The following is an 11873-nucleotide window of genomic DNA, read 5'->3' as shown; positions in this document are numbered from 1 at the left end:
CCAGCTACAATCCAGATTTATTTTGTGATTGTATTATCTAAGTCACTATTAACTGAGTAATAGAACTCACTGTAAGGTTACTTGTAGCCCAAAGTATCCTCACTTGTGATTTTCAAATACCAGTGCCACTCCAGCATTATGTACATGATGTGATCCAGTAAGATACATAAAAGAAAGGAGAGACATAGTTTCTTTCCTCAAGGAGTCTGGTAGCATACAAAACTGGTAATAATAAAACTGGGATGAAAGCTAAGTAACAAACGGCAAAGAGTGTTGAGGACCAAGAGAAGACTCTTTGCTTAGCTACAGAGAATCACGGGAAATTCCCCAAAGCAGTTTGCATGTGTTAAACCTGCATCTTGAAGAAGTATTAGGGTTTAAATAAGTAAAGATAGGAAGCAGGTATTTCAGGCCTGTCCACAGCCCATACATAAATAAGGCCACGGAGAACTAAATACATTCATTCTGTAAAATTGTCTGATAAATTTATCTGGTCTGATGAATTTGATTATAGATATACTTTGGAATAACTTTGATGTTTTGTGTGTGTGTGTATGTCTGTGCTTTACAACATTTTGGAGGCTTTAAAATGCAAGTTTACTCTTAACTCCGAATTTACCTTCTACCTTATCTATGGTACCACCGTCAGTCCTTCTTCTATTTAGCTGTTCTGTTTCCTTTGTGATCTGTATCTCTCTGTATATGTGAATATGTATACATATATATATATTTACACATATGTGTGTGTGTACGTATATAGTTACGTATTAGGTCATCAGATCTCTAAAACTGGTTTACCTTATTAATTATTATATCTATAGTTCCTAAATTTTACAGATTAAAAAAAAAACCTGGTCATATGCCATTGGTATAGTAATGTGTTATCTGAATTAAATAATAGGGAATTATTTACTGTGCAGAACTCTAATGAATCATCTTTTTGTATGAACATATAGTCACTGAATGCTTGTTTACTTGGAATATAAGCCATACAAAAGCTAAAATAAACAGCCTAGTTTTCTTCCTTTTCATAAGGGAAAAAAAATAAATAAGAAATTTTTGTCAAGTAAGCCTCTTTCAGGGAATCAAAGGATCAGCACAGACTTAACTTCACCTCTGGAACATCTACATCTGTAGTCTTACACAATGAGAATGAATGTTCCCGCAGCTCTGCCAGACCCTGACAGTGGCTTCTGAATCATTGAGTGAAGATTGCATCTTGCTCGGTAGCATTTCCAAGTGCATTTTACTATGCTCGTGCTTTTTCTCAACTGGAATTCACACAGAGCCTAGCACATAGTTGCTACGGTGTTCAATTAACTCTAACACTCCATGTTCAACCATCCTTAATAATCAAGATTTTTGGGACTATAATGTACTTATAAAGGTGGCAATGGTTCTCAGAGAGAAAATAAGTTTGAATTTGATTTCATTCTCCCCTGAAACAGACTTCCTTCACTTTAAGAGTCTCCTGGCTGTGTCCCTGTAAAGGACTGAGCCTTTTGTCAGCATTGTCATTGTGCTCTCTGCTGAGAGACCGGATGACGAAAGGTGGCTGGGAAGCATGATGAGCTTTGATAATTGGGACGATTGGCAGGTAGAAATGAAAATAGGTAAGGTAGAGACAGGCCACAAGACATTAAAAAGATCTCCTTTTATTTTCATTTTGTGACCATGTTGTTATGAGTGCGGCTGTCCTTTTACCCTGACGGACCTCATGCCCAGTGGTTCTCAACCACGGCAATTTTGAACAGCCTCCCCGCTCCCAACCCACCACTCGCACGCACACACACACACACACGCACGCACACCTCACGCACACACACCACACACACACCTCGCACACACACACACACCACTCACACACCCCGCACACCACACACCGCACACACACCACACTGCACACACACCACAGACACTACACACACCGCACACACACCACACTGCACACACACCACAGACACTACACACACAGGGATATTTTGCATTGTCTGCAGTCATTTGTGACGATGAGAACTGCAGAGTATACTACTGGCATCTAGTGACAGAGGTCAGGGATGCTTCTAAACATTCTACACTTCCCACTGTACAAAGAATTATCTGACCCCAGATGTCAATAGTACTAAGGTCGAGAGATGCTACTCTACAGAGATTTGACATTTGTACTGCTAGCAAAACACCTTAAAGGTCACCCTTGAGTGTTTGAAAAACCAAACCTCTTGGTGTGAGAATCTGGCCCTCAGAGCCTGAAAGAGAACTACGATCATTTCTGATATACTGAGAAATGTTAAAACACTTAACTTTGGTTACTTTTTGTTTCTTAATATATAGTTTATAGGGATATTGGACAGAGATAGATAATTCAGAGACATGTAAGATGAGGAGGGACCCTGATAGGTCATAAAAATCATTTCTGCCCTTCTGTCTGTTTGCCTGGTAAAGTGTACACTGGTGATTTCTGTGGTACCATATTGGGAGGGAAATTTCCCTTTGTCTGTTGTCTTTTTATGCTATGGAGATATGGGTAGAGGTATTTCTCCAATCTACAGAAGGCCACAGAAAGCCTGTTTACGTACTACACACGCATGCAACCTTTCTCACACTTGTAGCCAAGATGCCTATCTCAGCAAATAACACTGGACAGAAGAGCCCTGTATGTGACTATGGTGCATACAGTTTTCATTTTGTAAATATTGCATGTTCCTCTGTGGTATAGCTTGGGCTCATATGAGTCGCCTCATTTTATGGCTAGAGAAATAATCCTGGAGAGTGTGTCCCACTAGATGGCCGCTACATGTGTTGCTGTTTCGGCGGCTATAAACCACCCAAAAGTTATAGCTTTCTCCTGATCTTCCATGTTTCATAGGAAATAGGGAGAGACAAGTTTTGTCTCCAGCGCTGTTTCTAACGTTTGCCAAGTGTGAGATGTGAAGGATACTATGTTTTCCTCCCTACCCCCGGTAAAATCATCATCTTCATCGTCATCCTCATCAGTAACCACAGCCTTATATTATTTCCTCTCAGGCATTTCAGTAAGAAGATTGTTTCTTTTGTCTATAAATTCTGACCTTGCCTTGATACTGCATCTCACTTGTTCACCTTGGTCTCGGTCAGGTCATGTGATTTCCCTTGAGTCAGCCATGTAGCTTAAAGGAACGCTGTGTTCTGATAGGCTCGTTTGTGTCACACACGGCATCTGGATCCTGCAGTACCACCATCTCCACATAAACTACAGGAACAGAGTGATGTGGAAGGCAAAACCGTCAGTATTCATGACAATAATCTCTGTATCAACTATAGGGTGCTGCAAAGTCTCATGAGGTTATATATGTAAAGTATTTCACCTCCAAAAGCCTGGTATATAGAGAGATTTAATAAAGCAATAATAATAAAAATAATAGATAACATTCTTTAAAATATGTATTAGACAAATTTGACTTGCAATCCACACATAAAATTACTTGGTTCTAAGAAAATGGTTACTACCACTTACAGAATGTTAATGTATTTGGTGTCATACAATCAAAGAAATGAAAGGCAGAGGAAAAAGAGTTGCAATACTTGATGATAACCTTTGTTGTGAGGAATTTAAGGTTGAGTGAAATTCCAGACTTTAAACAAATTCAAAATTATCAGTCATTCCTCAGTACTTTGAAGTAAATACTATCAAAAATCAGAACTGACGCCCAGCCGTCCTAATACGAGCAGAGATGTTATCTAGAGAAGACATACATATAAATCATGGAGAGTGGTGCTTCAGAGAACGAGCCTGAATGCAGTATTTGACCGTTTTTCCTTTTGGGGGGAGTCCATATCAATAGAGCTTAATAAGAACTACGAGTGAAATTCCTGCTGACTGTGAACTTAATAACGCCCCACGGGGAGTTCGTTAATACCTCAACAGGTACACTGAAGCATTATCTTAATTGCTCATGATACTTCCAAAAATTGCCTTTTACAAGTTTCGTGGAAACTCCCCTCTGGAGCAAGTGTTAGTACATTTTGGATTGCCTTTCTTGGCTGTGCAGATTCCCCAGGAGCCTGGTGGGGCCATAAACCTCATCTACCTTTCCAAAGGTAAGAAGTTCCCAGGTGACTGACTTTGTTATAGCCGCTGCCCTTATAATAGAAAGAAGAAGAAGCAGCTCAAAACGCATGAAACAAATTTCAGATCTTTCATTTGTTTCTACATACATGAAATGGTTCTACTTTTTAAAATAAATGTTTAGTATTTATTTTTCATGGCAAGTTCATGTTGGAATAGGAGCAACAGTTTGGATTTTTAAAATATTTGCATTGTTGTGATCTAGTTCACATCTGGATTTGGATCTTCAGTTATTTTGACAGATGTTGACACTAAGATGATGCCTAAAGGAGTGTGTTTCCAAGCCTGTGGGATCCCTTTGCCTTTAGAGTGATTATGGGATAAAACTAAATTTAGAAGGTTCTATCCTGTCAACACTTGGAAAGTAAAAGCGCTTCACGCCAAGTCTGTCTCGCAGAGTCAGAGTGAACTCTGGGCACTGTGGTGTATGGTGCTCGGAGTTGTCAGGTCTCAGGCATAGAGGGAAAAACACCAGAGTGAACAATCCCCTAAGTGCCTCCCTAGGTCCCTTTACCTTTGAACCCCGATCCGTTGTCAGCTTGTTCTACCTGCCAGTGATGAAGAAGGAAATCCCAGGGAAAAATGTGCCAGGGAAAAGAGAGGGTGACAGAAGTGTTGGCTGCTGTGAGTTCAGCTGCCCCTCAGAGCCCCTCCCAGGGCGGGGATGACTCCCAAGTGCTGTGGGTCCCTTCGGCCACACCAACGCTGTGCAGGAGGGATTCTGTTTCCTTCAGATTACTTCATTCATTACTTCACCGGCTTACCCTTTTGGTCAACAAATAACGATAAGGTTCGTATTTCTGTACCCAGTGCAGTGCTGTCCAGTCGTGACAAAATGATGAACAAGGTCAGTACTCTCCAAGAAAGGTGCGACCAATAAACAGATAAACAGATAATTGTATAATGAGAGTTGTGACACTTCTTACCAAAGAAAACTAGTGCTGCAGAAAAACTCATCAGTTGACCACTGCTTTCTAGGGCAAACGTGGGAGAGATTAGGAGGGAGCCTTGAGCACCTCCTAGTGAGTGGTGTGTGCCACTAATCTGGGTCATTCTTTCAGTCCACCTAAAGAATTCAGTCACCACAGTCGCTTGTATTGGTGAGGTACACATATTGATGACTTGAGAGTTTTTACAGTGTGTAGAAGATGGAAGTTACTTAAATGTCCATTGTGATTTTCTTGAAAGTAGTTTTCCCCTAGCCTGTTTCTCTTCAATTTACAGATATTCCTAAATATGCATAAATATTTTAAAAGTCCAATTAGAGTGAATTGGGTCTTCCTTTTCCTATTTTAAGGATAATGTATGCATTCGGAAAATGTTACATCTGATGACTTGAAGAATGATGGTTTTATTGCTTTTACTGTTTGCTTTACAGTGCTTAAAAGGTGTCAGGAAAGTTCACTTCTACATAAATTTTATTTTATCTATTTATTTTTTAACATCTTTATTGGAGTATAATTGCTTTACAATGGTGTGTTAGTTTCTGCTTTATAACAAAGTGAATCAGTTATACATATACATATGCTCCCAAATCTCTTCCCTCTTGTGTCTCCCTCCCTCCCACCCTGCCTATCCCACCCCTCTAGGTGGTCACAAAGCACGGAGCTGATCTCCCTGTGCTATGCGGCTGCTTCCCACTAGCTGTCTGTTTTACATTTGGTAGTGTATATATGTCCAGGCCACTCTCTCGCTTTGTCACAGCTTACCCTTCCCCCTCCCCATATCCTCAAGTCCATTCTCTAGTAGGTCTGCATCTTTATTCCCGACTTGCCCCTAGGTTCTTCATGACCTTTTTTTCCCCTTAGATTCCATATATATGTGTTAGCATATGGTATTTGTTTTTCTCCTTCTGACTTACTTCACTCTGTAAGACAGACTCTAGGTCCATCCACCTCACTACAAATAACTCAATTTTGTTTCTTTTTAGGGCTGAGTAATATTCCATTGTATATATGTGCCACATCTTCTTTATCCATTCATCTGTCGATGGACACTTAGGTTGCTTCCACGTCCTGGCTGTTGTAAATAGAGCTGCAATGAACATTGTGGTACCTGACTCTGAATTATGGTATTCTCAGGGTATACGCCCAGTAGTGGGATTGCTGGGTCGTATGGTAGTTCCATTTTTAGTTTTTTAAGGATGCTCCGTACTGTTCTCCATAGTGGCTGTATCAATTTATATTCCCACCAACAGTGCAAGAGGGTTCCTTTTTCTCCACACCCTCTCCAGCATTTATTGTTTGTAGCTATTTTGATGATGGCCATTTTGGCTGGTGTGAGATGATATCTCATTGTAGTTTTGATTTGCATTTCTCTAATGATTAGTGATGTTGAGCATTCTTTCATGTGTTTGTTGCCAATCTGTATATCTTCTTTGGAGAAATGTCTATTTAGGTCTTCTGCCCATTTTTGGATTGGGTTGTTTGTTTTTTTGATATTGAGCTGCTTATAAATTTTGGAGATTACTCCTCTGTCAGTTGCTTCATTTGCAAATATTTTCTGCCATTCTGAGGGTTGTCTTTTGGTGTTGTTTATGGTTTCCTTTGCTGTGCAAAAGCTTTTAAGTTTCATTAGGTCCCATTTGTTTATTTTTGTTTTTATTTCCATTTCCCTAGGAGGTGGGTCAAAAAGGATATTGGTGTCATCAAGTGTTCTGCCTATGTTTTGCTCTAAGAGTTTGATAGTGTCTGGCCTTATATTTAGGTCTTTAATCCATTTTGAGTTTATTTTTGTGTATAGTGTTAGGGAGTATTCTAATTTCATTCTTTTACATGTAGCTGTCCAGTTTTCCCAGCACCACTTATTGAAGAGGCTGTCTTTTCTCCACTGTATATTCTTGCCTCCTTTATCAAAGATAAGGTGACCATATGTGTGTGGGTTTATCTCTGGGCTTTCTATCCTGTTCCATTGATTTATATTTCTCTTTTTGTGCCAGTACCATACTGTCTTGATTACTGTAGCTTTGTAGTATAGTCTCAAGTCAGGGGGCCTGATTCCTACAGCTCCGTTTTTCTTTCTCAAGATTGCTTTGGCTATTCAGGGTCTTTTGCATTTCCATACAAATTGTGAAATTTTTCTAGTTCTGTGAAAAATGCCTACATAAATTTTAAATGATAATTTAAAAGTGTGAGATGTTTTTAACCCTATTTGGTGCTCAACATTAGCAAAACCATTTTTGTGTGTTAGGCAAATTTTTTATAAAGAGTAAAGAACAACAAAATACAATGAGATGAAAATTAAGTCCTACAATAAAGATGAAACTTTTTTGGTTTTTAAATTGGGGAAAGGAAGGCTCAAAGGGAGATGGGATATTTATTTTCATGTTGCAGAAGTGTGATTATACTAAATTGTCTTCATCAAAAGGTCCGTTCTACATTTCTGAAGGAGACTGGCAAGAGGGTAGAGATTCAATAGCAGAAAAAGAAAATATAGCTATGATATCAAGGGGAGTGTGTCAGTTAATCACTAAACACGACTTATAATAATTTGGTCAGTTTCAGGTACCAGTTATAATACATACTTTCAAATAATTACCCTGTAGACTTAAGCATTAGTTTGAAAACAAGTAACTAAATATACAGGATAATAGTTGATAAGTAACAGAGCATATTTCATAGGTTACATACATTCTTGCTGTTCTTCATCTCCTATTGCTGGGCAGAATTTCCTTATATAGCCATATTTTTATCTCAGGAATGAAATCCATTTGGTTGTTCGTTTCTTATTCTAGCATCATTATATGCATAATGTACAAATAATTACCCCTGAATGTAGGATGTGTGTGTGATCCTAAAGGGACATATGAGTCTTAAGCTGGTAGGTGTTTGTTATTTATAATGGAAGGGATAAACCACTGATAGCAATCATTTCAATGGGTAGTGAGGAAATAAATCTGCTTCACCAGGATCTTCATTACTAAAATTTGGGGCACAGTTTAGGAAATGCATTTGCACTGGAGGCATTTCACAATCGCGATGTTTTACCACAGCTACATAAATGCTAATTTAAGTAGAGGGCTGGATGTATCTTCATTAGCACTTGTTCAAAGGTAGAAAGGGATTTTGGCAGGGAAGGCATCTGTGCAACAGCACAAAGATTTTGCATTTCCACAAGTTGAAATTGATGGAAATGTATTGCCATGCTTGGCTTCTTCCTTTTTTATTTCTTGTAAGAAAAGGTATTTCTCTCCCTCCCTCCGTCCCTCCCTCCTCCTTCCCTTTAATTTTCGTCCAAAGCCTTTATTCAGTTGATATTTTTCACCTAAAATTTATAACCCTTGAACTATAAATGAAACATAGGAAGCTCAATCTTTTCACAGGTTTGTATAAATTTTAATAAGACATTTATATAAAACGTTTTAACGACAGTCTAAGGGTGACCTGTAAAATTGCTTTCAGTGGCTCTGTAGTCAGTACTGTGGACAGAACTTGGCCTAGACTACAGTAATCTAATACCCTTCGTTATTTTACGCTTATTGTTCAAATGTTTTAGCAACAATTCAGCAAAATATCATAGTTAAGAGTTTATAAGTTTGCATTAGGCTGTGTCAGGTTTGAGTATTGCTCTGTCTTACAACTTTGTGACCTAAGGCAAGGTCATAGTCTACTTTCAAGTCTCAATTTCTTCTTTTGTAAAATGACTTAATAATAGTATAGTATAATAAAGTATAGTGAAGACTTTTTACTGTTGGTTAGATAAGGTAATGCATATAAAACTTTTAGTGATAATGATAACCAACAAAGAACTACTATATAGCACAGGGAAATATACTCAGTATTTTGCAATAACCTATAAGGGAAAGGAATCTGAAAAGTTTCATATATATATATAACTGAGCTGAACACCTGAAACTAAGACAATACTATAAATCAACTATACTTAAATAAAAATAAATAAATACAATTTAAAACATTAAAAATAAACCCCAAACTTTTAGAATATTCTTGCCACATGGTAAAGAGTTAAATAAATAGTACATATTATTTCTAAAGCAATAATGATAGGAATATGTAAACATTTTCTTAGGACAGTGAGGGAAATGTTTTTGCTAATGTGTCACAGAGAACTTGGGAAGTCAAATGTGGAGAATGCATAAACTTAGTAAGAAAACACACACTTTTCTCTCTTCTGATTGTCGTTACCCCATGTATTAAGTACCCACACTGTCCCAGGCATCATGCTAAGCAATGCACATTTGTTATTCCTGCCCTTCAAAACAATCTTATACTAATTAATAATGTAACCAACTCAGTGAGGTGAAATATTCACCACAGTAAACTCTAGTGAACAGAAACATGAGGCTTCGATTCCGGATCTTCTCAATACCAAATCCCATTTTATTTCTACTGCACTTCACTACCCCTGTAATTGAGGAGTTACTCAGGTGCAGACCATCAGGAGACTTGGAGCCTTTCTCAGGGTGGCTTTGGATTTCGAGTCAGGAACGGAGAGCCTGCCCCTGGTGGTCATAGAGCAGAACTGCATCAGGGATGGGCTGCGTGGAAAATGGTGGGTCATCTACCGTCAGGGCAAGACTTGACTGTAATGTTCACATAGAAAGGCTGATGGAGAAATGAGCTTTACAGAGGTGGTAACCAGCTTTAAACAATGTCAAATGGGTGAACTTGAGGCAAACTGCCCTAAAAAGAGAAAAGTAGGTTAATATTGAGTAGAATTATCAGGGCTCAAAGAATTAATTTGAGTGTAGCTTTGACATCTTTGGGGCAAAGAGTTGCACTGTTGGGCTTTGTCTGAGCAAAGATCAAAACTGGCTTTTAGTTACATGAGACATCTTTATGCTAAAACAAGGGTAAGTCCTGGGAGAGTTTACAACCAGAATTTTGTAGGAGTTGATCATTCTAATCATACCTATCATAGTCTTCTGCATGCTAGTGTTAAGAGAAACAGCTGGGGCGCATTCTTTGTAAAAGTAACTAGCTTAGAGATCCTGACGTTAGACCCTAAGCCATGCTTCTCATCTATAGCTGCTTCAGGTCTTCTCCTAGAGTATTTGGGATCCTGGGTAAATATTTTCTTTTCAAGGTTTCTTTCTAAATGCGTAATTTTCTTTAACTAAAATCAGCATGTCAGGACTACTCAGGTGGTGTAATCTGAAATGATCCTGAGAATAAATACTGTGCCCGTCAAGAGGAATAATCTGCTCATTAAATTGTCCTCTTGGAACCAGGGTCCTGCTCTAGGATGATTCGTATAGGCACAAATTCTAGAACTCCTTGAGACATCTGGTTAATCCCACGTGCAGTAGAGGGTCAGAGAATTCTCTAAAGGCAAAAAAATGGGAATCAGAGGTCCACATGGCTCCACTCAATCAGGACTGTCAGCTCTCTCTCAGCATCCAAATGAAACTTAAAAAATTTTGAGAAAGGCCCTCCAGAGTGCCAGAAGAGCTGAAATGATGGTGTTGGGGCAGGGAACCCCCTTACCTGGGTCTAAGGGTATTAGTGAGCTATCAATACTTCATAACGTTCTTGTGAAGAATAAATTAAATAATGCACGCAGCTTACTTAGATATTTCCTCATAGGTGATCAGCACTCAATCGATGTTAGATGACTAATGACGTCTACCAGTATTCATGAGATGTGTCAACTGAACCAGTCTCTATACACACTCCAGTTAGGCTGTTGCGTCTTTTGTTTCTATTAATGTATAAGAAGTAAAGCATGATTCACAATGTTAGACAGAATGGTTAAAATTATTTTTCCTCCCAACCATCATGCTCTGTGTAATTGCCATTCCATTCCCACTCCTTTCTCCAAGAGGAGAATACAAGGCCAAAGCATAAAAGTAGATGCTTCTTGTGCTGTTGAGAGGTGGTTGGTTGCATTTAGGTGGTCTACACTTCCATGCTATGTGTGGCAAAACACGCTTCCCCTTTGGAGCTCAAGCCCTGTATTTTAAGTAAATTGTCATAAGTATACATGAATCTCTCACATCCTGATGGTGTGCCCTCATGTGGTGATTTCTTATCGTTTCAGATCCCCCAGATTAGTTATGCATCAACGGCACCCGAGTTAAGCGATGACCGTCGCTATGACTTCTTCTCTCGTGTGGTCCCGCCCGATTCCTTCCAAGCCCAGGCCATGGTAGACATCGTAAAGGCTCTGGGTTGGAATTATGTGTCTACTCTCGCATCGGAAGGAAGTTATGGAGAGAAAGGTGTGGAATCCTTCACGCAGATTTCCAAAGAGGCAGGTAGGAAGAGATTGCAATGATCAAGATGACCCTCTTTGAATGTCTGTGGCTTGTAGAGCTCTTTCATTCTTTATTAAACAAACACTATTGGTAATTGCCCTATCCCTACGCTCGAGTTCCCCCTTGCCTGTGAAGTGAATTTGCAAAGTCTTCATTTAAAATGCTTTGTTGTTTTGGAAGAGAATATTTTCAAAACTATGAAACTGAAATCCCGTTAAGTATTAGTGGAAGATATGGAGAGAAAAAAATAGGTACTAAAATTGATATCTGACTCTGTGTAATAGATAATAGTGTGGATTGCAGGCTGTATATGGAAACATGAGCAAGTGTGGCTAAATGTGCCTCTTCATGTGTCATTTCTCTCCGCCAGTCTCCAAAATGGAGACAAGTGTTTAAATTATGAGAACCCAACCACAGGGACACTTTGCTTTGAAGGGGAATGACACTGAGGGCTCTGAGTGACTTGGCCAAAACAAAATTAAGTAAATTATCCAGGCAGTAGAATGTACTTAGACAAATAGTCTTTGAAACTTTAGATTCTTTTGAGAAAGA

At 38.9% G+C, this 11873-nt stretch overlaps 1 protein-coding gene across 1 annotated transcript in view; it reads left to right on the top strand.

Annotated features, from left to right (window-relative positions):
• Positions 1-11115: 11115 nt before the first annotated feature.
• The window catches only part of GRM7 (glutamate metabotropic receptor 7), a gene marked incomplete at its 3' end in the record, with an annotated part of 570397 nt that continues 569639 nt past the window's right edge, over positions 11116-11873 (top strand). Inside the window, exon 1 of the mRNA XM_082847450.1 lies at positions 11116-11321. Coding sequence (XP_082703576.1) covers positions 11210-11321 — 112 coding nt within the window. The 5' untranslated portion in view covers positions 11116-11209. The remainder of the gene's footprint in view (positions 11322-11873) is intronic.

This window comes from Leucopleurus acutus (assembly GCF_964270905.1).
Source record: "Leucopleurus acutus genome assembly, chromosome: 10".
In the NCBI taxonomy this organism is placed as follows: Eukaryota; Metazoa; Chordata; class Mammalia; order Artiodactyla; family Delphinidae; genus Leucopleurus; species Leucopleurus acutus.
This window is presented reverse-complemented; position numbering and strand designations above follow the sequence as displayed.